This window comes from Poecilia reticulata, chromosome 2 (assembly GCF_904066995.2).
Source record: "Poecilia reticulata chromosome 2, P_reticulata-male-v2, whole genome shotgun sequence".
Classification (NCBI taxonomy): domain Eukaryota; kingdom Metazoa; phylum Chordata; class Actinopteri; order Cyprinodontiformes; family Poeciliidae; genus Poecilia; species Poecilia reticulata.
The window spans coordinates 30,124,640-30,152,539 of NC_088831.1; the positions used below are offsets into that span (position 1 = coordinate 30,124,640).

A 27,900-nucleotide genomic window follows, 5' to 3' on the forward strand; every position below is an offset into this window, starting at 1 on the left:
CATTGTATTGTGCACCGTGGATAGAAGACAAAACCACAGAGTTCATCTCATGGTGTCATCCTGTGCAGTTTACAGGGGCCATCGAGTCCGTCATGTCCACGAATCTCCAGGGCAACGATGTCACAAAGAGGCCGGAGGAAAGACCACCAAAGAAGAGCACACAAGGTGAGATTAGGTTTTATAGTCACTGAGTGTTTCGGTCATTTCCTTTTTTGATTTAATGTGCAAAAGAAGTTCTCTGAAGTAGCCATTTTACTGGGCTGATTTGCTTAGGGTTTCTGTGTTTAACCTCCCCACAACATGATTGCTGTCATTACTTCAATAATCTGTATTTGTGCTATACTTAAATAAATCTAATTTCATCAACTCATTGTGTTAAACCATGTTTGTTTCTGTGACGAAGCCACTGAATAAGTAATTGTGGAAATCCAGTAACAGAGCTATTCATGCTAACTTATTAACTCAACCATAGTAACTCTATAATTATACTCCATATCAATATAAGGAATTTCTTGGTCAGAAAAAATTATTAGCCACATAAGTACCATCCATTTATGGTCGCTATACCAGTAATATATTTGGTGATACTTGTTTATGGCGTCAAATTAATGCCGAAACTCGATAGGAGAAATATGCCATCCTGATTTAAAAAATGTTTTATGAGAGCATGTAATAAGATGTTCTGGCAAAGCCTTCCAAAGCGGTGCTATTGTTATTGGTATTAATATTATTGATCGATATTACATTGCCAAAAAGTAAGCTGTCAACAATCCCATGTTGTTGGGATGGAAACGATGAATTTCACGTTTCCATTCATCTGGATAGACTAATTGCTACTCACCCAAAGTAAAAAGACATTGTTCAAGTAAAGTATTCATTCATATAGTTCAAGTCATTGCGATTTTTACCAACATTATGGCATCTCTCATCTTTTATTGATATTGCACAATTTGTGCGTGCTCTTTCTGCTTCCTGTTAAAATGGAGCGATTTCTCTCAACTGTCACCCAATGCTTGCTTAGCTAGACGCAATTGGCTCAACTTACTTGGATGAACAACTTTTTACTTATATGGATTAAAAGATAAAGCAAATTTGACTTTTCTGGTACGTATATGTTTGGGCTGTAATTGAGTCTGAATGTGACCATGTGGCTTGACTGGATTGAATGAACTGGATTCATCTGATTTAGATTCAAACCAATTGGAGTTTATGGTGCTGCATATGAATTAGACCTTGTTTGTCTTGTAAAGTGCCTTGAGATTACGTTACATAAATAAAGCTGAGCTCGATTTGAACTGAGTTTAAAGTCCTGCATCCTAAACCTGTCATTCATTTTCAACACTCCTGGAAGGGCTACTTTTACCGTGTAGCGTGTTGCCGTTTCACCCCAGAGAAGAAAGCTCCTCCTCGTGCGCTGCCTTTCACCGTTTTATAAATGTAATAAATAACTTTCCACCAAGATAGCACACTTGTCTGACCACAAATAGGGCTGGGCGCTGCACTGGTCTCCAGATGTACGAGCTGGGGGCTTTGTGTTTATTCAGCACATGGGCAGGCCAGTCATTAAGAAAGTATGCGTGAGGCATGAGAGCAGCCACTGACTGAACAGCGTCAAATAGACGATAGACTTTGAGCTCTGGGTTTTATCAATTATCACAAATCCCCCGGAAATGTTTCCTACAGTAGCTTTCCATTAAATATGCTATAATACATCAAATGCTAAACTAATTCACAACAGCAAAAAAGCCTCGTTCAAATGTTTGAATTTTGTGGTCAACATTCATCTCCAGATTTCAGCTCCAAAATACTAGATTTACACATCTGAAAATGTTGTGCTTGTTATATACTCGAACTGAGCCGTGCCTCATTGGGGATTTTCCTCTCCATGTTTACAATCATATTCCTCGGTGAGAAAAACTTCAAACCTCCACTTAACAATTCTGTTTAATCAGTGTTGGAATCTCTCCATATATATTTATTTTGACATGATCTGGCCCATTTTTTCTTCCTGTAAGATCTATATTCTCACCTACATGCTGTTCTTCTCCCTTTTGATTCCCCTCTCCTCCGCCAGGCTTCAGCTCGGTGTTTTGCATCCAAACAGCATCACCAGGCTCCAAACTGGAGGAGATCTCATTCCTCCAGACTCGGAGCATGGCTGCTGCTGACATGTTTTGTTGTGTGCGCACACGTGGGCTCTTCTGTGTTTGTTTTTGTGAATAATGCAGCACAAGTGATCGTGCTCAGACAGACGTTCCCAGATATTCCCATTCATATTCTGCAAATTGCATAACATGTATAAAAACATAAAATCAAGATCTTTTCACGATTTCCTGATGGTGTTACAGAAAGAAACGTACTGCAGAGAATTTAAGAGTTGGGGTACTCTGTGTCTTTCTAAAATAATTTACCTGAAAGGTAATAAATAAATAAAAACCACACTCGGGTAAAGTAATTTGAGCTTAAGTGTTGATAGAAAATGAACAAATCTGGACTTTTTAATAGCGTTCCAAACCCTGGATGTCCACAGACATCTTGTCCATTTAGCTACGTAAGGTTGACCAGTTTGGGGGAATTTTTCTGCCCTGAAATCCAACTGAACATGTGTGCTCTTGGATTATGGCAGAAAAATCCCCCCATAGAGGATTTGGTGATGTAATGCACTGTACTTTATATTATCCTGTTAATATCATCTTGCTAGATTAACAGTGTTACTATAAAAATAGAACAACTAAAATGAATATCAAAGTTTCCTTAGAAACTTGCACTAAATTCAGTTTTTGTTTATTCTACACTTTATAGTTTTCCACTTCTATGCAAGTAAAGTAAAAAACTAATCTTTAGAAATAACCTGCTGCTGACACTGTCTTTAAGTGTATCTTGTTACTTGTGATCCGTTTCTCAATCTTTAACTTGGATTGAGAAACGGATCAATAAATCATCACCTGTCTGCTCTAGATCTGTGGTGTAAACTTCAACATCGAAATAGTAAGGTAATATAATATAGACAGCATTATTAGGACAATATTAATCAGTGTTTTGCATTATTTTATATGCAGCAAAAATAATTTTGCTGTTTTGAATAAAATCAGTTTGACCATGTTATGATATTTCTATAAAACTGTGTGCTAATATTGGGAAACTGTGTTTTTTTTTTTTACTTAAAATTGTCATTTTGTAACAATTCTAACTAAAATTGAATGTTTTACCAATATTACATTACAAACATTAAACTTTAACTTAGACATCTGAGCCAAAGCATAGAATAACAATGTTTAGAATGGACCGTATGATTTGGCAAAATGCCTAAATGCTCTAATCATCCATCATCTAACAAACTTTTAGCTCCCACACCCGGTGCAGCTACATAATATCTATTGTTATTTAGTTTTTAACTGATAAATGTTGACTTCTACAGGTGCAGCCCAAAGACCAAAGAGGCTCATCCAGATGACTTACATGAAGGAAATGTAAGTCACAGAACATCAATAAGCATTTTGTTTCCCTTTAAAAAAAAACAAAAAAGGCTTCTTGTCTACAAAGCAGCTTTAACCCAGATTATTCTTTGGGAAATTTTTCGAGTCCTTGAGACAAAAGAGTTCTCTTGCTCCAACCTCCGTCTCAGCGGAGAAGACAGGGTGGTACAGGAACGGGGAGAATCAAAAGGCTGGAAATTCACGGCTGAGAATAAATGCTCGCTCTTCCCCCGAGGTGATTTGTCTTTGCGCTCCTCTTTCTACAGATGTTAGACCCCTTTTTTAGTAAAGACCTGAGGTTCTTTGGTAGCACTTTGATATCCTGCTCGGATTCAATATGTGAAATAGAAGAGCCACTCCGTGACTTGGAGCACATCGCAGGCTTTGAAGTCTGATCCAATTTTTGCTGCTCACCATTTGATGTTGAAAGGATGAAATGAGGAAAATGTACAGTTTTTGCCAGTAACTCTGCTGAGCATATGTAAGATTAAAAAAAGCAAAATCCTTTGGAGGATGTACTTAGAAATGTTAAGCAGATTAATACTTTCCTATAGCTCTTTTATTCAAAGATAAAATTAAATATGAGAGGAAGTCTGTATGTGCTGTTTTTCCCCCCCTCACAATTAAGTCAGTGTGCTGCTTGTTTGCTAGGAGGTAGGACCAGTAAAAAGGGGGATATGCAATTGCATTAGCATTTGATTAACATTGCAAAGCACATTAATGGGCCTCAGTTATATGAGTGCCAAATTGTAAATTGTAAATAAATGAATGCAGCATCTACATGACTAATTTGAAGAAGAAAAAAAAAAACCCAACACATTAGAAGGCTTGTTTTAACTTGTATGTATTCGTGTGGTGCTTTCATTGACATTGCTCTTCTGGGTGTTTTTACGCCTCCTCTTTCAAGCTTGGCCCTGACAGCCAAGACAGACAAGTGAAAGACATCAAGAGAGACAAAAGCAGAGGAGAAGACGGTGTAACGAAGCCTTGCAGGGAGACAGTCAGGCTGCAAGACGTGCAGTGTAAACAAGGTAAGCCCGCGCGCAGAGCTGGTGGGTGCAGGTAATTACACAAAGAGACAGTAGAAATCCCGCTTTAATGGATAAAGTGCCATTTTTAATATGGGAGCCCTTTCAACCTTTTCATCCTATCCAACTCCCCCTCCGCCCCGCCCCCCCACTGCCATTTTTGTTGACAGCAGAAAAAAAGAGAGACCTGCTTTTATGAGTGATAATTTCTGCGGTATTTTAATAACCAGGGTCAGCTCATCACCAGTTTCTTGTGGGAAGTGGAAGGGGTTTGGGGGGGGGCTTTGAAAGTGGCACGAGAACTTCAAAAGCTTTGATTTTCCCACGTGGCGGGCTCTTCGCTTTGGATCTCATCAGCGACTCTAATAGACCTGCACAGTGACGGTGACAAGAAAATACACAAACCCTGATTTGTTGAACATATGTTTGGTTTGCTTTTTGCCCCAGGCGATGAATTACATTAATTCCTGCTGCCTGGAAGGCTGAGTGGGTGGCTGCGCGGGGGGCCTCCGATTACGGCCGTCGCCCAGCCCACCACTGTATGGGCAGCCTCGGTAATGGGGCCCGGCTCTTCATTAAGGCTGTTAGAGGGGTACGGAGTGAGAGGGCCGAGGTGGAACAGCGTTTAGCGGTGCAGCTGAGAGATTACGGGGATTAGACATGATAATGTAACACAGACAGGGCTCTCCAGCGGGCCCAGGATTAGTGTCAGCGCGCCGCAGCAGGTCTGGGTTAGATATCGGCTAATTCGGTAATGCTGCGTACAGGTGACCCCCGCTCACAGGCTTCATGGCTGCTCAAGAAGGCGGCGTTTGATGAATGTATGGAGTCAGAGTGATTATGGAGAGAAAACACGGCTTTTCGCTGAAATGTGTCTTTGGCCCTGGAGCCTTCTGTCAGAAGACGCACGTTTCTGAAGAAACAGCTTAATTGCACCTCTTGTTTTTCTTCTTTCCCTTTTTAAATTTGAAACTCAGGAGGATGGTGCGGGATGTTTATTTTCACACTTAAAAGCCACATATCTATTCTATGACTTGTTCAACGCTCTAGTGACTGAATAATTTTAGTAGACATCCACTAATGAAATATTTTAGGCTTATTTTCGATGCCCAGCTTTTGTAAAGTTTTAACCTGGACATACAGATTTTAGGCATTAATAAAAACTTTCATTTACATCACTTAAACAACCTCCTGGGCTTCCTGCCCTTTGCAGTCATCATTTATTTGCACGAGTAGCAGAGGCGACGTCACACTGTGTGAGAGGGCAGTTGGTGTAAAACGTTCTTTTAATTCTTTAACACACTAGCAGTTAGCACCATACATTTAATTACGTTCTGTGACAAAGTGACATCCTAAAGCAGAAAGCTGCTTTTTAAATAAACTGCAAAATGAGGGAGGAAATGACCAACAATTCATTTTATTTAGTTACATTTTGTTATGTGCTTCACACAACCAACATGTTTTTATTGCTAGTCTGTGATTGTTTTGCATCATTAACTTAACCATTCCTCCTTCTGAGCAAATCGCATGGTGACAAGGGACAGAAAACTGCACTAAATTTACTCATCTGATATATAAAAGGAAAATATATGATAGCAGCCAGAATAAGTAGCCAACATCTCAGTAAATGACATGACTGTCTACACATTTATTATGTGGTTGTATCTGCAGAAAAATCTGTAGGGTTGACAAAAATGAGTAAAATCTACCTTATTAATGCAAATTAGTGTTTTCTGTCAATTTTTTTGTGAATTCACAGATCCAATTCTCCCTGCATCTCCTGCAGCCGATTAAGATTAAGAATTACTCATGCTTTCCCATCAGCCTTTAAAAGTCTCCAATAACACCAGAAAAATTGTCATTGGTTATTTTTTAAAACAAGGCATGTCTGATTGCAACTGGGCCAAACTGTGAACAGCCATTATTCCTCCGTAGAAAGCACAGTTTAAGTTTAAATAGTTTCTTGCATCTATTGGGCTTTCTCTAACTTTATGTTAGAAAAAAATCTGGGTTTGAGTCATCGTCCTGCAGTAGCAACTTCTGCAGTGAAGAGAGTTACTGGGACCTTTTCAAGGTATAGTGCATTTACTTATCTGAAAATAATCCGATTTTTTTTTTTTTACCAGTTGGTCACCAGTTTGGTGTATCTACTAAAGGGGTCAGAGGTCAACAAATGTGGGTGTTTGGGTAGTGTTTGAAAAAATAAACTAAAAAACCAAAATGGTTCTGGTAAAGCATATTTATGCTACAAATGCTCCTCAACCAAGAGCTTTAATGTGAGTCTCTTCTGCTGTTCATTTGTTGGTCATTAAGTAATTTACACCTGGGTCACATTTAAAACAAGTAAAGGACTTATGAGGGTGTATATATTTGCTATGTTTTTCCCCCCTAAAATAAAGCTAAAATAATGCAAAATAAAATGAAAATTCTTCTCAAACTAAATAAGAATGTTACGTTCCAATCACGCCAACCAAAATCAAAATGTTTAAGTAACTTCTCTGGATAAAACGTTTATTCAAAGAGACAGATTAAAGAAGATTGATTGCTTCATTTAATAAAAGACTTTGAAAGCTAAACTCCTTTAGGCTTCAAGTTACAAAGGCCGTGTGGTAAAGGCTGATATTTTGTGATCTTGTAACCCCTCCTGATTTATCTTGGGGGGGTTTGAGGTTTCAGTTCAGACCTAATGGGATACTTCTCTCCCATTGTCATCCTCCAAACGTTTTCCACTACGTCGACCACTATTACCGTTCTTTTTGTTATAAAGCAATAAGAATTTAAGGCATGGAAAACATTTTTGCCTGTTCCGATTTATTTAAATCTCCGGACTTCTTCAACTAACTCTATTTTTTGCGTGAAGGGTGCGCAGATTTCGAGGCATTCACTGTCGCCCCTTTTACCGCCTCGTTTACATTCTGAGGTCTGCTTGTGGCGTCTTCAGGAAACCCCATTTGAATATGTTGAGGGAGGCCACGGTGGCTCAGGCACCCGGGGCACGCTTTGATCCCCGCAGATCTGAGAGGCCTCTGAGCGAGTCGTGGAAGCCTTGCCCCTGCCAGATGTTTGGAGAGCAGGGCTCCTTCCTGCGTCTCATCCTGCTGTCGCCTCTGGTGATCGCGTCGGGCTGCAGCTCGACCCGCACTGTTTCGGGACACCAGTGGAGAGAAACAGAAAATTAGCCGTGGAAATCGAATTACTCCACCCCTCCAGACACGTGCACTCGCACACACTCTGCAAGCCGCCTCCATGATGGTAAAACTCAGAGGGGGTTGAGGGAGGGGGCGTGACCTGACGGACGTCGGGTCGTTTCCGTGTGATCCAACTAAGCTGGGTTAGATTTGTTTCTTTTAAACCTGACACCAAGCTAATCAGGCGCTCCCACTTTTTTTTTTAGATAAATGCTCACACTTCTGTATTTTATGGTAGAAAAACAGCATTAAAGCACTTTGTACTCCAGGCAACACTAACCTTTGATTTCCCGTGTTTTGTCGGTAAAAACGCCACACATACAGCATGTTGTCATGTAAGCCGCACATATGAGACGACGCCTTCCTTCGTCACCTGTCAGCCGCCTGAATATTAACACAGCACGTTGGGAAAATGAGTCACAGAGGCGTGCGGAGAAAGAAAGCTTTCTGCTAGCAAGTGGCAGATATGATCAGAGTGCTGCTTATGCTGCTCAGCGTGGTAAACAGGATGGTGCCGAGGATCAGTCAGAGCTGACTTTATGATTTATGAAAGCCAAGCTACTTATGTTAACAGGCTTTCTGCAGATTATAGTTGTGGTAAACATTCGTGTCAAGAGAGAGGCAGATAAAGTGGAGCCACAACACAGAGCCCAATTACTTCTGTGCCTTGGAAAGTGGTTAACCTGGTTGTTCAACAAAGAAGGAGAGGAATACGTCGGAAGTTCGACTTTTGGAGTTATTCTTATGTCCCCCCCTCTGTGTATTACACGGTTCAAGTCAATAAGAATTGATTTTGTGTGTCGCCCTGAGCTCTTTCTGCGCTTCAGAGCTGCAGCTTTTACCCACACCGAGGTCACACTCAAAACCACATCTTGTTTTCCTTCCCTCCCTCAGCTTCCCACATGTCGTCCCACAAGGGTAACAGCCACCAGGTGCTGCTCCACAAACTTCCACCACTTCCAAATCAGCAGCAGCAGCAGCATCACTGTATCAACACGCATCTGTCAGACAAATGATCCACCCTCTCCGTGTTCTCTAGACAAATACTCTCCCACCCTCTTGCTGTCTCTCAGCCTTTTGATTCATCTAACTGTCTCTGCGTATCACCGCGTCTCTGCCGGATGCCTTGAGTTTTAGGCAAATTACAGGCTCGACGTAGCGGCAGCGGAGATTTGGAGGGGATAGGAAAGACTCAACTTAACGGAAGGAGTTGCCTCTGTCTGACGCTACCTACGTAATCCTCTTAATGTCAGTGGGAGTAGTTAACAGGATGTACTTCCAAACTACTCATCATCACAATTCCAGCAGAATAATCTCCCCAGACGTAAAAGCAAGGTGCAAAAATTATGCTCTTGACGCTGTTTAATTTTTCCTCATGATTTAGTGTACGGTGCTTAGCTAACATATTCAAAAACCTTGAACTTTTCCATATTTTGTTACAATCGCAAACTTCAAGAGAGTACTGTTCAAGTCCATCATGCAGAAATGGAACGAGAATGGCAGAACCGCAAACCTGCCGAGACATGTTAGTTCGACAGCCAAGTATCCCGTGGAATCTGGGAGAGTTGCAGAGATCCGAAGCTGAGGTGGACAAATATGTTCACACACAGCTATTAGTCAGACTAAAATGTGATTTTTTTCTTTTTGTTTGTTTCTTTCTTCGCCTATGTCTAAAACTCTATCACAATTCCAGCAGAATAATCTCCCCAGACGTAAAAGCAAGGTGCAAAAATTATGCTCTTGACGCTGTTTAATTTTTCCTCATAATTTAGTGTATGGCGCTTAGCTAACATATTAAAAAACCTTGAACTTTTCCATATTTTGTTACAATCGCAAACTTCAAGAGAGCACTGTTCAAGTCCATCATCACACATCATCAGGGTGAAACATGGTGGTGGTGGCATCAGGCTGTGGGAATGTCTTGTTTTGGTTTTTTTGTCAGCTTGGACTGGGAAGCTGGTGAGAAGATGAATGAAGCTAAATGCAATTCTGAATGAGAACATGTGACCACCAGAAGTATTGAACCAAGGGGTGATTGATTGTGGGTTAACATAACACCAGCACACTTTTTTAGATTTTTATTTAATAAATAAGAATATGCAAACATTCAATTACTTCTTCTGTATAGTGAAATAGCTATTTTGTGTTGGTCTAGCATGTAAGATCCTAATAAAATACTCCAGAGCTCGAGGTTGCAACGTGACAAAATGTGAAAAACTTAAACACCTATGCATCTGTTTGCAATGCATTATACTAAGTTCTTATCCAAACCAAAAACCTGTTAGTTTTTCTTATATATTTGTAGCTGCAACGTTAATAACTGGATATTCATCCAGTTCGGAGACAAAAACAAATGACCTTAGTCTCCATAAATTAACAGTTTTATTTCTCGTTTTACTTGTTCATGTCTCCTCATTCTGTGGCACAGAATCTTATTTCACAGATTCTGTGCCACAGTTATAAATTGCTTCTGTTAAAAAATCGGACAAATGATCCACTTCAGCAAAGTTCAAAACATTTTTCCTGAAGTCCAAGTTCCAAAAAAAAAAAAAAATCCCCTGTCAAGCTAGATGATTGATTTCGGTGTGAAAAATTGCTTGTAAGTAACAACATCCTCTGCTTGCGTTAGTGAAAACAGATGCAGGAAGTGCCCTCTTTCGGCAATATCTGCTACATTTGATCAGCTTGTCCTCTAATTTAAAGCACATGAGTCGGTGCTTAAGGAGCAACGTGCAAAATGACAAAATCCTTCCTCGAGAAGTTCTGGAAATCCTCTTCAGGTTCTGATATCTGTGCAGACTGCCGTCTGCATTTGTGTCTGGCTGAGGTAAAGAGAGGGGTCTGGGTTGCACATGCTTCATTTAGACATCAAAGGCCTTTGCTGATGATTTTTCCTTATAAACCATGCCTTTTGGTGCCTCTGCTCTCTCCATCTGAATAAACAAAGCCCAAATGGGTTGTCTGGGAATAGTCAGGTGATTGCAGCACGTGATATTTGAAGTAAATCGATATATCTCTAATTTATTCCACTAAAAAATCCCTTTCAGCGTCTCTTTTATGTTGTTTCTGAGAAACATTCTGGTTTTTCAAGAGATTTCAAAGTGGTATTTGGAGATGTAACAGAGCTCATCTGCTGCTCTTTGAAAATGAAAGCGGCACCTATCACAAAAATAATCTCAGCCCCGTTTTTTATCTCAAGGAGCAAACATGTAGAATATGTAAGTCTCTCACTGCGAGGAGCAAACTCTGCTTGGCTTTCTTTTGATATGGAGAAATCAATACTGCATGAAATGCTCTGCCTCTGTATTCCCAGCTGACTATTATTCCTTCCCACCCAAAACAGCAGATATTACCCACCATCATTTAGCAAACCCCCGACGCAAGCCACCGCCTGACCCCTTCCTTTCTCCGCCTGCCAATGTCCAAGCGGGACTCCGATGCCAGAGGCCTGTTGGCAGCCTCCCGGCCTGAAATATATCTGCAGGAGCAGCATTCCTCTGGGGCTGGCCTGGATCAAATGGCAGCGATTTCCCAAACAGAGGCAGAGAGATGGGAGGCTTGACCCGTCCTCTGATCTGCAGCGCGCTCTAATCGCTGCAGGTCAGAGCGGATAAATTGTGATAAATTGTGAAGAGCGGAACTTCGGACCTGATTGGCAGAAGGAGATCCAGTAGAGGAACATATTTTTATTAAATCATCTAATGGTGTTTTTTTTTTTTTTAAGTATTTTTCCGCTGTGGTATGAATTACGGTACTTTTCTACATAAATGGCTGCAAATCTATCCAGAGAACCTGGAGAAAATGCACATTTTAAATATGCTCATTTAAAAAGCACAGAAGCAATTGGAATCAGTTGTCGTCAGGCTAATTTGTCTTTCAGAAACTGATGTAAAATGTTACTTAGAATGGGGAATGTACTGTATATTAAAGGCCCTGGAAAGATTCCAGATTTCACCATTAGGCTCCTATCATCTGTGCTTCCAGTCAAACTGATGGTTTAACAAGAACAAGAAAGAAAATAAAAGATATACCAACAAACAGACTGAAGCTTAACCCAACAAAACCATAAATCTGTATTTACAGCCTTCCCCCATCAGCAGTTTGTCCAGACGTTGCGCGTTCACCTTCACTTTCACCTAATTTTCAGTGGTGCCCTTATGCCAATATGTTTTTCAGTCCTCTGTTTGACACTGGTGTTGGATTTCAGTGTCAGATATTAGATCTAGCACTGTATTATTTTTATTTTCAAACCTATAAGCGCCATGAAATCCAGTCGGCCATGGTAGCTGGAGAAAAAAATGAATCTCCAAGCTTAGATGTAGGTCTGATGCATTTCCAACGGAGAAGCCTCTGTTTCATTGTGGGAGGTTTGCTGCACCACAACCATGACTCAGATTAAGTATCAGTGACATTGGCGGATAATGACTTTGTATTTGTTAGCCAGTATAAAACCAACTCCATCAGCATGGTCACCTTTGAGGCATCGAAGGGACTCGAGGCGCCCAGACCTCCATTAAATCCAGGTCAGCCATGTTCAGGAAGCTTTAGACCTGCTAATATGGAACTGAACATTAGACCATAAAAACTGCAAAAATGATGAGGTAAACAGCAGGTTTGACTGTTGCTAGCAATAACATTCACATTATTGACTGGGAAATATTTAGTTGCACAAACATTTTATCTTAACAACATGCTGAGAGCCACTGAGCTCCTGAGACGGACGCGTGTCCAGGTGTTGGATTTCATAATGAAAATGTCAGAGCCTGAATTTAATTATTATAATATTATAATATTTATAATATTTATTTTAACCAGTTCTTATTGTACCATAAAAAGATCAAAAACTGATTTATTTTTAAATTAGATTTAAATAATCAGAGTCTTGCAAAAGTATTCACACCCCTCTGACTTTCACATTTGTGGCTTATTACAATAACAAACATTAAAGTGTTTTATTGGCATTTTATAAGACAGACCACCACAATGTGTCATGTAATTGCTAAACAGAAGGGGAACAATGCATGGTTTTGTATGCAGCCCCTTTTACACAGATACCACCAAATAAAATCCACTGCAACCATCTACCTACTCATGTTGCCTGTATAGCTTGTGCTTGTGAATAATTGTAGCTAATTTGTGAGTTTGCTAGAGAAGATTAAATAAGTTTTTGGTTGTAGCATGACTAAATGTGAAAAAGTTGAGGTGTGTGAATACTTTGGCAAGTCACAGAAGGTGCTATTGATGCAACCCAATGCATTTTTAAGAGGAATAAACCCCTTTCCACCCCCAAAGCATTTTTTTCATTGCATTTATGAAAATTCTTTAAGTATCCTCAAATACTCGTGGGTAACAAGGATTCACACAGTGGGCAGTTAGCGCCTCCAAGGCACGGATAGATAAGATTCACGGTAGAAGTTAGCCAATATCTCAGAACTGACAGGAACTTTTGCTAAGTGTGACTTTAGTAAACTCGTGCAGGTTTGAATAACATCAAGAAAGCCGAGGGAGGATTGGAGGGGTGGAGGGGGACGCTGCTCTTTGATGTGCAGGATTGAGATGTGATGAGGTCTGTTCAAAGTGAGCACAAAGTAGTGTTAAGATGGAAAGAGCAAATGCTGCTTTAGTCAAGGTAGACATGGTGAGTTGGAAGGAGATGATGAAGAAACGTCGTGTCTCCACCAAAACCAAAAGGAGATGAAACGTTATCGGGCATTAAATATAGATGCTGTCTCGTGTCTCGGATTTTTTAATGTGTGGATTTTTTTTAAAATCAAAGTTGGGCGAGGGTGGAAAGCCATCATCCATCCATCAGTGCATCCAACCATCTATCTATATTAAATTCCTGTTTTAGCATGAGGGCAGCGCATAGGATGCTGGTTGCTTGTCTCCGATGGCCAACATGTGACACTCTAGGTGAATTTTGGACATGTGTTTAAATGTGTATACCAGGGCTCCCTATGGCAAATAGTTAATTACAGAAACTCATTTTGAGTACGACTTTCAGCTCTTTATTTGTACATTTAATCTTCGGCTTCTGGACTAAAAGATTAAAGCCTGACAACTCTCAGCAAGCCTCATTAAATCCATTGACTTGCACTGCAATTACAGGACATCATTGTTAACCTCGTTACTGAGAGAAATGGTGAGCGTGTTAAAAATAGATTACTTTTTATCAGTATGCTCAATTAAATAAAAAAAAAAATGCTTTTATTGAAAGCATTATTGGCTTAATAATGTAATGGAGATGAGGATGGTGTGTTCAGGGTGACATGCAGACTCAGTTTCTGGTTAAATAGTTCTTGGTTAAATGAAAATAGGTTTTAAATCTAAATCTACCGTATAAACTATCTGTAGCTTAACTGAAGCCCCGAACATTAAAATGCAGCATCAACTGGTGAGAACATCTTCATGGCTTTCTTTCAACAAATCCTGTCACGACTTCAGAAAAGACCAGATTTGTAGATCAGACCTATAGACGTCTTATTGACCGAGCTTCCCACCTGAGCTGCAGCTCCTCCAGAGTTAGTCAGTTTATGTGGGCTGCCACGCTCTTTCCATTTTGATGTAATGATTGATTACATGGAGCTCTCCCTTCCTTGGTCTTTGTGATGCTTTTCGTTCGCCAATGTTCTCTAGCAAACATTTATGACCTTCATAACACAGAGGGACTTATGCTGAGTTTAAATTGTATGCATCTGAACTCTGTATTTCAGTTTTGTTGCTTCTCAATGTAACTAACTGCAATTAGGATTTCATTCAGGGTATCAGAGTAAAGACATGCAAGTCGGTTTAGATTTTTATTTGAATATATATGCATGTCATATTTCCTAAAACACATCAAAGTTTGTGACTATAATGAGACAAAATGTAAAAAAAAAGAAAAAGAAAAAAAAGAAATTTATATGTATATGAATAAAGTTAGGAATACTTTTCTAAGGGACTAAACCTCTGCATTAATGTTTGTCAGAGTTGTTACAACTTTTCTAACATTATTTGTGTTTGCTTTATAATTGGCACCTAGAGAATTAGTTTTTACGACAAGTCTGCTGTGATTGGTCTGTGCCGCAGAGTTTCACCTCTGAATGTTTCCTATGCAGCAGCACGAGAAACACCAACACATCCTGCTGTGCACCTGTTAGGAGAGATATAATTCTGAGTGATTTATATGTGTGGATCTTTGTAAAATTAAGCTGTTATTGAGTCATCTCATCAATGAAATTAAGTGATTGCATTTTAGTGAATTTTAAAGCATTTCACTTGCTTTTTCAGTCACGCAGATTAAAAGAGTCGAGGGCAGATTGTGCTTACTGCTGCTGTCGTCATCGTTGGTATCGTGCCGGTGCTTCTTGTTGTTGTTGTTGTTGTTTAGCCTGCTTGGATGGCTGCCCTCATTTTCTTCCTCTGTGTCAGGTTCAGTGACGAAGCCGCAGCAGAGGACTTCTCGTCGTCGTGGCCAGCAGCCCAAGCTGCTCAACAGCCCTGAAGACAGCCTGTACTACAACCAGCTAAATGTGAGTTCAAAGTGCCGATAAAGGCCTTTGTCTGAGTTTGGTTCCAGATGATAATACAATTAAACCTACCTGTGCCAGACCCTGGAGCCCCACCCCCACGCTCCTCTGCCTCTTGTCTTGAACATGTGCTTATGCTCTTTATCTGTTGCTTTCATGTCAGGATGTCTGCCTTCACGGTGAATAATTGATGTGGTTTATCAAAGCCGAGCAAGATGCATGCTTCATCAGACTCACTTGAGCCCTTTGATCAGAAAAAAAATTATGCTGTGACTTCTGATATTATCAGCATCTGCTCGCATTCAACACAAAATCACTTTGAATTAAAAATTAATGACTCTCTGCTCATCTTTTGACTGTGTGCTCTTGGCCCTTTCCTCAGAGAACTCTGGATCACCAGGGGAGCAAGAGGAAGCCGAGAAAACTTGGGTAAATAACTGCTTTCCTACTTACAGCGACTCTAAACAGAGCAGGCCCGTTGTGGGATCGGAAAATCCAGAAATGGAGTTGTTTTCTTACAATGTAAATGGAGAGCTGAAAATAACACTTTTTTTTTTTGTTTGTTTTTTTTTATGGGAGGAGGCTCTGCGTCACTATAAGACGGGGTTGGGGGGGGAGGGTGCACATTAGGCTTTTGTCAGGATGTTCATTTTAATTGTTAAAGACCTGACTTTGCACTATAAATGACACAGTTTGAGTTAAACACCTGACTACACGCATGCTGCGTCTGCAAATGTTGCCTCTTTTTCTTCGGATCATGGCAAACTTCATCGCTGCCCGCTCTGTCCAAGTTTTTCACTCCTGTCTTCTCACACATCACAGTCAAATCAAAGTGCTGGACGGAGAGGACGAGTACTACAAATTACTGTCAACCGTGGAGTCGATCCCTGAGGAAGAGCACGCGACTGAACCCCCTCCCACCCTTTCCAACGGGCCCCTCGTCAGTCAGCGCTGAAGCTCTGCGTCAGTGTCAGCCGGTAAGAAAGACACATCAGACACAGAGACAGACAGACACTCCAAAGAAAAACCGCTCTGTGTTGGCCGTGCTTTGGTGGGAAGAACAAGTAGAACTGGTGCAGGAGAAGCAACTTGTGCAGACATTGTGCTCTGGTCTGTTAATCCAAAGGGCTCTGAGTTTGTATGAGTAGCTCACTTACCGTTCTGGCATTATTGCACAGATGCATTGCTCTTGTATATCGTCTTTTGTTTTATTGGTAGATGGCTCCCCCATTTCCTATAAGAAAAAAAATTCTGGTCAAATGAAAATATTTTACATATGTGCCAGGGGTATGAATAATTTTGTGTCTTACTGTTATTTTCTTTTTTTTTCTTTTTAATTCCTAGTCTTAACTTTTATTTAGTTTTTACCCAGATGGTCTACTTAGGAGTCTACAACAATAACAACTTGCAGGATTTCTCTTTTGTCTTTAGCAAAACACTACAAGCCATTTCTCCAAGTAGTGCTAGACTGTTTTGGTTGCATTTACCCAGAATGCCCTCTGCTATAGTTGCATTCACATATGCATACGAACCACCCCAGAGTTCACTTTTACCAAGACGAGACCCAGGTTTTTAGACGAACCAGAGTTGACTTTTCTGATCTGCACCAGAGTTCAACTACATTTTCACACCTCTCAAAACAAACCAGACTTTCTAGGCAAGTGAACTAGAGTTCTGGGCTGGTGTGAAGGCATCCTAAGTTGGCAAAACTGGCTCAGAAAGATTGACAGAGCAACTTCACTGTATTTAGTTTACAATTTCTACTTCAAGTCTCCTCCTCTTGCTTCCTGAATGAAGTTGTTTCCACATGTTATGAAAGACATTTTCTGTAAAACATTCTTCTTACGTCTTCTGTTCTCAACCTAGCTTCATTTTAAAAACTGATACTGACACTAATTTAAATCTTCTTCCCCCAGTAAATGCTTCTACTCAGAAAAGTGTTGCTAGCATGACCGGTTAGTGCTCAGTTTTTTTTCATGTTCATGGGTCAGAAAATAAATCTGAGCACTGGTCAAGCTAACCATCAACCACCAGCTGATTTCTCTGTACAGCTCTACATTACTGTGGGTTTTTTTTCTTTGTTTGTTTTACCACAAAGGTTGTGTCAACGAATAGCTTGACAATGGTTGAGATTTACTCTTGCAAAGTTGTTCTTTGCCTCTATTTGCTTCCTGAACAAGATAAAATTGATTTATTTTTTATTAATAGATAAAATTCTGCTACATGTTCAAAGCTTTGCTCAGGTGACAGATTGCAGTAAAACTTCACAGACGTTCCTTTATGATCATGTTAATCATAATAGACAGAAGGAAAACATCGTGTGGTGTTGGAAGAGTGTACGGCGTTAAAAATCAGTTGTAATAATAAAACACTCGCACTAGAGCCACATATGGCTGAAATTAACTGTTAATGTCTTTGTCATTTGTTTACATTCTTATTACTTTTTTTTTGATAGATTCATGAATATGTAACATTTGAGAAATAAATCCAAACATCTGAGGTACAAAAAATATAAAATGAAAAAAAACAAAAACATCCGCCTCTGTGTGAGTAAAACCATTCCCTGAAACAGTAACACCATGTGGTTTACATCTTTAACAAACATTTTCCAGCTCTTTTCCACATTTCCGATGAGAAGCCCCTCATCCCGCAGCAAGCCTCCAGCCTAAGCAGTGTTAACATGAAATTGAAACATCTACCTATTTCCAAACCTCGTGTCTCCTGTCTCACACTGATCCAAAGACAAATCCCTGCAAAACCCAGAACTCTTTCGACGAGTTCTCCCTCTGCGAGTTGGCTTTAGTTAGAGGGGCTTTGTGCTGTCTGAGAGCAGAGAATCACCAAACGGAGCTTCACAGAGGCTGAGCTAGACCTCACTTTGAATTTTACCCTAAATACAGAAAAAAAAAACCTTTTAAGATGTGAAGTGTCGGAAATGCAGGGCTGGCGAGTTGATTTGTGGAGCTTTTTTTTTTTTTTTCTTTTCAATTTGCATATCATTTACTGCATCTCCCTTTGTTGACACCCGAGGGCCTGAGAAGAGATTTTGATCTTAATAGGAAGAGTAGGGTGGTATGAGTGAGGATCTCATCCTCCTTATGCTCAGCGGGAAAAACATTAGAGCTCTGCATTGATAGCGAGACTGGCTTCACTTAGGTTGGATTTACAGGAATCCTGGTGAGTTTAAAGAGGCCCAAAGAGTTCAGTGTTGGGAGGGCTGGATGCAGGTTGGTGCATGAGGACATTACAGGCTATCTATATGTGTATTTAACTATATTTACCATGGGAACTAAAAGGTCTAATGGCGTGGAAGTAGTTAAAACGTACTGCAAGTTAAAATTAGGACGTTAGTCGGTTGTGACTCCACCAGTTTTGTGGTTGTGACCCTGTAATTTGCCAACCATAACTGTGCTGTTTGTTGTTTTGTGCGGCCGCAAATATTTGTAAAGGGAACTTGCATAGCTCTCTTTTAAGAAGAAATAATTCCCCATATTAGTGTAGGAAGTGGGCATGAACCAGTATGAGACTCACAGCATGATAACATTGAATGGAAATAACATGGCTTCACTGTGTTTGGACAAAAGAAATTTAGAACTACAATGTGTAACATAATCCAATTAATTTTAATTCAAATGAAACTCGTACTGTTTCCAAAACAATACATACATAAATACACAATACTATATGGAGCATTTTTTGCAACGATCCTTTTGTTTTTACAAATAAAGGTTAAAAAATCTGTAATCAGTGAAACGTTGATCGGTGTCAGAATCTGTAAAAGTCTGTGGTGTGGATCATCCAGCCGGGTTTTGCTTTGTTCTATTCAAGTTGTCCAGGAATCGAGAGCTAATATAACATCTCATCTGATTTTAGAACGTTCTGTTTTCAAGTTGGAAAAGAGGTGTTCATTGGGGCCTGCCCATAGTTAGTTTTAGTTCCAACTAATATCAGCACTTCACGACAATGGCATTATATTTGTTTCCGGTTTTCAAATTTAAATGCAACAAGAACATGTTCTCAATTGCACATTTTATAGCACTGTTTATCCCATTGTTCAAAACAGATGCAAACTATCAAAAATGCTAATAAATGGTGAATAGCAACAACTTTTACCATAGTTTAACGTGTCCAATTTCCCCTGGCAGAAAGCAGATTTCAGGGTATTGTCTCATTGTTTTTCCCTGAAAACTTATTAACTTTTTAAAATAACACCTTAAACTGAATCCCTGTTAAGTGCATAACTGTTCCGTTTAGGTTTGATTCATATAAGAATTTTAGATGTTGAAGTAAAAATAATCAATTACAATTTAGACTCCTTTAAAAAAAAGTTAAACTAACTTTAGCATGGTTAGCGGTTAGCCAGTCGAGGTATTATATCGCTGATCCTACGAATCGTTTGCATCTTGTCCGTTTTTATATTGAGTTCTTAAAATGTGTCCACACAACGTATTTAAAGAAACAAAGACATCTTCAGTGTTTCCTTTGCTAGCAACACGATGTCTTTATTTGCTAGTTTTGTCAACGCAGCAACTACTTCCTGTCTAACTTCAGAATAAGAGCCTCAAACATATCGCAGTGTGTCTATTAAAGCACCAATCTGCATAGACCATCTTAGACTTCACTAGATGAAGTCACAACTAACAGCTTATGAATAAACACACACGTAAAGGATAAGAAATACTGTAGCATTTTAAAATTATGACTCCATGAGAAATTTCTCTTGTGTGGGAATCAAAAGTGCAAGTCAGCTGACTGTAGGAGTGTAGCAATATGTGATGAAGCCCAGCGCTGCATGAGTCTTTGCTCCAAACTGGCAGATAAGTGTCCAGCCTTTTTTCATTGCCTTATTAAAATAACTTTAAATTACAGCAGCAATATGGTAAAAATCTTGGCAAAGGATTTCGGTTGAAGAAACATGTACATCACATAATTTAGAGTAATAATACAACTTTTTTATTTCATTAATTTACTGACCACAAATCTTAAACGATCCACTGTATTTCTCCAAATGAAAAAGTTAAATATCAGAAATATCAGCTTTTGTTGAATAAATATCAAGAAGTTTGTTGAAACTAGACAGAGACTAATTGAGACATTTTATTGGAATAATCATGAAAACCCCTCCATAATTGTAAGTACAACATAATAGACTACTAAAGAGATGTCTCACACATACCAAGACATTATTTAATGAATTTTACAAACATTAATGATCTGTAAATTGCATTTTTTTTTTATGTGAACCTGCATAATTAAACTCATGTCTTTGTGGCTTATCATCAAATTTAAGGCTGCAGGAATTCAAAGCGTAATACAGCAGAATACTGTCAGAGTTATAATGTGGTGTCACAGTTAGTTCAGACGCATTTCACCTCCGGTCCTAACCAAGGATCGCAGAATAATTAAAATCCTCATTGTGCATTACTCTCTTGCTGGGATAGTTGGTTCCTCCGAAGAGCAGTCTGAAATAGGTCACCCCAGCACCCTGTAGAGCATCATAAAAGTACACTGAATCAATTAAGTGTGATCATGCTCCCTTGATTATTTCGGCCCTGTTTTACCACAGAGAGGAATTTCAAATAGGCTCACTAGTTTGAATAACAAGGTTGGACTGTGGTGACAAATGGTGCCAGAGAGGGTGTTTCTTTCCCATGTTTTTCTCTGCCAAATTAACTCCCCTGGCTGATTGCCTGCTTTAGCATATGAGAGGAGGTGAGCAGAGGTGTGTGCATAATTGCCTCCGATGGCTGATTATGTGCTGCAAAAGGCAAATGTTATGAAATGCTGACCCGATGAGCAGAAGCTCCGGGTTGCCGTAGAGGTGTTGGAGGCTGCAGGACGCTGAGGGACGGCCAGCGTTTTAGGTCCCGGCACCTGTGTTTCCTTGGGTACTTTCCTGCAAATCCAGCTCAGTCTTGTTTTTAGCCTCATTAAAATCTGACAACATCTGGTGCGTGGGATAGGGCTCCTTTAATGTGGGTAACATTACTGCTGGTGTTATTTTTTGCTATTTTAGCTATTTACCTCATGGGCTGTGTGCACGTTCATTAAAGATGCATCCAAACTGCTTCACCAAGTTTTTTTTTTTTTTTTTTTTAAGCCACATTTTATGGAAATCGCTCAAGCTGCAGCCTCCACAAGTGATGAAAAGCTTTTATTTTCTAAAAAAGCATGCTTACCTTTTCACCTAATAGTGATGTCTCACTTCAAAGAGAGCGCACGATTAGGCCAACATTGTCCTGTTTCTATATACTCAGAGTTCAAAGGGAGAGTTTCACGTGCAGCCTCCTCCAATCCTCCAGTTTACGTGCTTTTCATGCTCACATGTGTCTTGATTTTTCACACGCTGGAATTATTTTTCACACTCTCGTGATTGCATGCAGCGCCCTGCCGAAGTATTCATACCTCATAAACTTTTCCCGCATTTTGCTGTTTTACACCATAAACCTCGGCGTATTTTCTTTCTATTTTATGTGACCGACCGACACAGAGTCTCTTATAAAAATGGCAGCAAAACAATTAATTGTTTTCAACATTTTTTACTGATGAAATCTGATAAGTGTGGCGTGTTAGTATCTAGCCCTCCTGAGAGCCACACTCTCCTATACATTTTTGGAGACGTGTTTCTGCCCGCTTTGAACATCTTAAATTTTTGCCCGTTCTTCTTTGTGAAATCAGTCAAACTGGATAGAAATCATCATTACCACTGTCTCAACAATCTCAAGTCCCTGCAGCTTCTCCTCTTTTCTTTCATAATTGCCACGTTTCACCAACTATTGAGAAACATTCCCAGAGCATTATGCTACCAACACCATGTATCACAATGGGAATAGTTTGTTCAGGATGAAGTGCAGTGTTAAGTTTCCCACCACATGTATTATGTCCACAAAAAGTTTCATTTTATTCTTAAGGCTTCCTTGCAGGAATTGCTTTTGCTTTATACTGACAGGTGAGTCCTTGTAGGTTTGCTTTTATCCCATCCTCTTTAAAATATGCGGTGGAAAGAAGATGGGATAGGAAATATTTTCTATTTCCTATCTCAAACCTACTTTAAGCTTTTTATTTTTATCCCTGACCAGTCTGTCAATTTCTTGTAGTGGATTTTAATTGGAGGTGTCATAGTAAAGGGGGCTAAATATACAAACGTATGCAACATTTCTCAGATTTACCAAAAAAACTGAGAACCTTGCATCCTTTTCCTTCCACTTCACAATTATGTGCTACTTTGTGTACATACTAAAATCCCAATAAAATACATGCTAGTTTGAGGTCTTAACGCTGCAAAGTGTGGAAAAGTTCATGAGGTGTAAATATGTTTACAAGGCACTTTGTATTTATTGCAAAGAATTAGGACAAGTTCCTGTTTTACACTTTTTTTCCCCCCCTCGCAAACATCAATTAGTTGGGACAAGAAAATAGCTAAAAACAGTACAAAGTCAACATTTGCCGCACTTTGAGACACTTTGCTGCCTAATGATGGATACATGAACATCAATCAGATGTCAGATGCATGTCGGTGGCTCTGAGCAAGAGAGACATTCCCTAAAGACGGCATTAATAAAGAAACTGGTTGAGCCTGGTTGAGACACAAAGACTAAGAGGAGGGGAGGAAGAACGAGATAAAAGACTCTGTTGAGTACATACATCAAAGCCCGCTTAATGACCAGGGATGCCATTAGGGTTACGGTGGCTTTTGTTTCAGCTTTCTCTCACCTGCAGTTTGTTGAGGATGCTCTATGCGCTGTTTTGTTGTGAAAATTTGCATGAATATAAAACGCATGCGTGCAGGAATAAGAGTTGCTTCCCGGCTGCTCGTCTTGGAGGTGGCAGAATGTTTTAGTCAGAATTACAGCCTCCCTTTCATTTGTAAAACCGACCTGGAACCAGTTTCCTCCCACTTTTTTAAAAAAATAATAATAATAATAAAAAAAAAAAGGATACAGTGAAACAAAAGGTTCGCACAGAAAACCAGAAACAGCATGTGGAGTCTGTGATGCGGTCAAATGTATTGTCTTAAAGTTTTCTCTGTGCCTCCGGTGCTGGAATTGGTTTTGACAAATCAGAGCGTGAAATTAAAATGAGCCCCTCTCAGTTTGCACACGAGGCAGGGGCACAAGCAGACTTGGCATGGCCGAAGGTGTGACCCTGTTTTGTTTTGCCCCAGCTTTACTGTCCCAGATGGTGGGACCAGCTGCCGCTGAATAAACGCTGGACCGGGTGCAGTGTGAGAATTACCACGGCCTTGTTTCGGTTTGGGACGCATCACAGAGAGCTTGTCACTTTTTGGCCACCGCCAGCAGGAGCAGGAAATTTCACCTGGTGTTCGACCAAACTTCCTTCCTTTGCAGTGCAGATTTTACATTTATTGTCCATTGTTTTTATTACAGCCACCTTTCATCGCATGAACCAGTGCAACTTCATAAATTTGTCTTAATGTGTTTTACTTCAGCGATTCAATTCAGATAGAGAAACGCGTATGGAAAATCATGACACAAAGTGATTTGAAGTTTTTATTTCTGTTTCCGTTGGTGATTATGGCTTACAAACTAATGGAAATTCACTTTGAACGAGAAAGGTGAGGCCTACAAAACGTTCTGCAGCACATGAACAGAAATTTAGATAGTGCTTTTGATAGGGATTCTGTGTCTTTCCTCTCTCTTTTATCTGCTTGCATACACAAACACACTGACATGCACATGCAATGTTAAGGAAATTACTTCACAGTGGAACGCCCTCTCTAAGGTGTAACTTGGTTAAAGGCCTATAATCACATTTTTCAGGACCACTTTGTGTTTGTCCCTTAAGGACTCTTATTTGCCTTTAATAAATTGGACTGGTGATTTTTACTCTGTTTTCTTGGTTATTCAAAATGTTCCCTCCCAAAAAATAAACCCCGGAGGAACAATAAAAATCAGCAAAGGTCAGAAGAAAAAGATTTTTTTTTGTACATTTGGAGCTTTTTTTAAGTTTTCCTGTGCATGGTGCAGAAAAAGATGAAAGATGTTTTCCCGTAGTTCGCAAAAGTTATGGACCTCAGCCGCCTGCGAGTGGCTGACATCAGCAAATACTTGAAATACCCTTCAAAAGCTTAGAACTGACAATTTTAGTAATTTACATACCAAATTTACCTAAACATGCATTAATACGCACAGTGAAATTAGTCACTACGCCATAAGTTAACATCTACAGTCTTTCTCCTCACGGTTCTTGGGGGTTCAGCCAATCAGTGGCAAGGAAAATAAATGGCACTACTGGATTGGCTGGTTTGCAAAGGCCAGCCAATAGAGTGTCAAGTAGTATTCCACCGAGGTATTTCAGGTTCCCAAGCTGCAATTTATTTAGAATATTTTATAATAAAATCCACAAATAGACAAGTTTTCTGCAAATAATGTGGAGTGACGTTTCACAGAAAAATCCATGGATAGGTGAATCCACAAATACTTCATTCTTACAGGCAGGTCCCACTGTAAAGGATGTACCAGCAGCACTAAATCTGCTTGAATATTTCCACATTTACAAAAGACAAACTTAATTTTAGTGGGATTTCATGATATAGACCAACACAAGGTTGCACTTCTTTTTGAATCGGAAGGAAATTTGTGTTTTTCAATTTATTTAACTAATAAAACTATCAGAAAAGTGCGACATGCATCCCTTTACCCTGACTTGGGAACTATTGACAGGAAAAATATGTCATACTCAATCCAAACCTGACCTTTAATTGAAGACATAATCCTGGACACTTAATATCCACAGTGCAACATGGTGGTGGCAGCATTATGCTGTGTGAATATCTTTCTTCAATATAGCTGGGAAATTTGTCAGACTTCATAGGAAAAAAAAAAAGATTTTAGTATGTACTTTGTTGAATATGAAAGCATTCCACACTTTTCAGATTTGTGCTTACAATAAACGTTTCGAAGCATTTATCACTTTCCTTTCCGCTTCGCAATCACGTCACTTGGCGTTGGCGTAGCTCATGAAATCTCAATGAAGCACATAGAATCGTGCGGCTGCAACGGGACAAAATGCGGAAACGCTACATTTGCGAGGTGCTGTGTAATAATAACACAGCGTGAGTGAAAATGTGTGCTTGTTGCTCCTAGCCACTGAGAGAAGTAAAACGTCAGAGGCTTGTTACGTCAGTGACATCTCAGTTTGAAGGTGATGTCTTTTTATTGTAATGTTTCCTGAGAGAGCACTGCAGGCGGGAACTTTGTACATCATCACAGAGGGGGCAGAGATTTCCTCTTTAATGCTGGATTAGCGCAGCCAGGGTGGGCTGAGAGGAGGTAAAATGACCTGTCCCGCCTTTACGTGACCCGGGGCCGGCGCTGCACATTGCCAAGGCTTTGCTGTTTGCTCTTATGCAGCGAGATCCTGGGCTTCGTAGGTTCAGCAGAGAGGGGCCGGGGCGGCAGAAGAGTAGTATCGTGTTGCAGGGAAAATTAGTGAGACCAAAGTTGGAGTTTCTGTGTGTTGGGGGCTGCGAACAATGGCAGCTTTCTGTCAGACAGCGACTTCAAAGGTCTGCTGAGTGACTGCTCTGAGTTATACTTTGTTGTAGATCACTGAGGAAATTCACAGATGTTTTCTCATACGAGACACCATTATAGCGGCTCAAGTACCCAGTAGCCTCGAGCGTCTCTCTCCCTCTTCTCCCCCGTCTCTGTCTCTCCCACACACTCACTCTCACAGACTCTGAAATCTCTTCCATGAGACAGATGTGGAACCTGTTTTTTTTTTTTTTTTTTCCCCTCCAACTGTCCAGAGAATATGGAAAGTTAGAAAAGGGTTCGTGTTGTGGCGTTGCCCAACAACTCTGTCAAATCTGAAGTCCTGGCTGTCAGTCTGCTCTGACTGTCAAGATCTTCGCACTTCCTCACTGATCCTTTGTGGATCAGAAGTAGAAGTGTGAGCCATGCAGCTGCAGAATGGGAACAATAGTCACAAATGGTATGATTTTCACGTGTTGTTTAACAGTAATATTGATGCTGCGCTCTTATCTTCTGTTTCTTTTAGGTTGCCTTGTTCTGGAGCAGAACCAAAACCCAACACATCTGAAGAATACGCGACTTTTACTGTACATTTTTATTTATTTATAGATGTACTGCTGTTTTTTTATGAGCCAAATAAATGTTTTAAAAATCCTGTTGTTTTTAATGATTGTATTTATCATAATGCACTTTATTCCTCTCACACACATTTCAGGATACTTTACACTATTAATACCCATCAAACTTTGCTGCATTTTGTCACTTTAACACATCAACTGCAATGGATTTTAGGGGATTTTTAAAATATGATAGACAAACACAAAGTACGTCAGTTTGAAGTGAAAAAATTATCCATCGATCCATCATCTACTCCCACTTATCCATGCATTGTCCAGCAGTCACTGGGCGAGAAGCGGGATAGGTCACCGGTTTATTTCAAGGCAACATGGAGACACACAGGATAGACAACAATACACACACCTGTCACTCCTAGAGCCAATTTAGAGAGAATCATTAACCTATGAGTGTTTATGGACTGGATGAAGTCGGCATACTCCAAAAGATGAGGAAAAGCCCAGGCTGGGATTTGAATCTAGGACCTTCTTGCTGCAAGGCATTCGGTTCTGAGAACAGTGGCACAACACCAAAAACCACATGATGGTCAACATCTTTAAGAAATAAATATGGAAGGTTTGTGGCGCTACTCTGGTGGAATTTATTTACCAATTGACTTTTTGAAACCAGTTTGACTGCAGAATACTATATTTAAGGCTGAAAACAAATACATGCCACACTTTTCAGATTTTTTATTTGTAAAAAAAAAAAAAAATGTTGAAAACCACACATTAATTCCTTCCACTACACAATTATTAGAATCATTATGTTGAAGTCTTTTGACTACTCCAATCTGCTTTTAGCTGCTATGCCTTGAGCCTAAGATTTCCTTCCTGCTGTGTGAAATACGAGGTGGCTCTGACTGATCCACATCTTTCAGTACACCAGCAGACAATCAATAGCTGTGGGACTTCCTTCATGATCATTTCATTAATAAATGTTATATTAAAAAAAATCCTAAAATAAATGTTATGTCTGAGGAATGGAAAATGCTCAAGCCTGCAAAGTAACAGTCTGGAGTGAGTAAGTTCAGTGAATCAAGCATATGGTCATTTCTGACAAAGTCCTGCTCAGTCAAATTCATCCCTTACCTGTAGTCCTTTTGAGGTGCATGAAAACCTTGGAGATTATATGTAGAGGTTATCAAACGTTTCCAAGGAAGATTTCAATATTTATTAATGATTACAGCTCACAGAAATCACCTATGAGTGAAATTTGTCTTGCATGTCTGGACAGCCTGCATGTACAGCTGGGTTTTTTTTGGAGAAGTGCACCAGAAATCAAGAGTGCATACATATGTGCATTTTAATGAATAACAAACAAAAAATGATTTTGTTTTCCAGTGGGCTCCCTCCTTCTGCTTTAACAGTTTGCTGCTTTGACATGAAAGAGCAGATTACTGCACAAGACATTTATCTGACATTTAAACCTCGAAGCAGAAAAACTGACAGCTTGTTGCGGCTCATATACAAATTTCAGAGAAGATGGGAAAATATGTGTTTCTGTTTTCTGAGGCTCTCTCTTATCTTACCAGTTTAGCATTGTTGACTGAAAAACAGTAAATGAAGTTAGAATCAATGCAAACCAGT

General features: G+C 39.8%; 1 protein-coding gene across 9 annotated transcripts in view; it reads left to right on the forward strand.

Moving 5' to 3' along the window:
• The window catches only part of myo3b (myosin IIIB), a 79,695-nt gene extending 53,344 nt beyond the window's left edge, over window positions 1-26,351 (forward strand). For all 9 annotated transcript variants that reach the window (XM_081603081.1, XM_081603094.1, XM_081603087.1 and 6 more), the window contains 7 exons: window positions 69-165; window positions 3,419-3,470; window positions 4,384-4,507; window positions 15,103-15,203; window positions 15,583-15,629; window positions 16,023-16,177; window positions 26,223-26,351. In XM_081603081.1, coding sequence (XP_081459207.1) covers window positions 69-165; window positions 3,419-3,470; window positions 4,384-4,507; window positions 15,103-15,203; window positions 15,583-15,629; window positions 16,023-16,155 — 554 coding nt within the window. In that variant the 3' untranslated portion in view covers window positions 16,156-16,177; window positions 26,223-26,351. The remainder of the gene's footprint in view (window positions 1-68; window positions 166-3,418; window positions 3,471-4,383; window positions 4,508-15,102; window positions 15,204-15,582; window positions 15,630-16,022; window positions 16,178-26,222) is intronic.
• The last annotated feature ends 1,549 nt before the right edge of the window (window positions 26,352-27,900 follow it).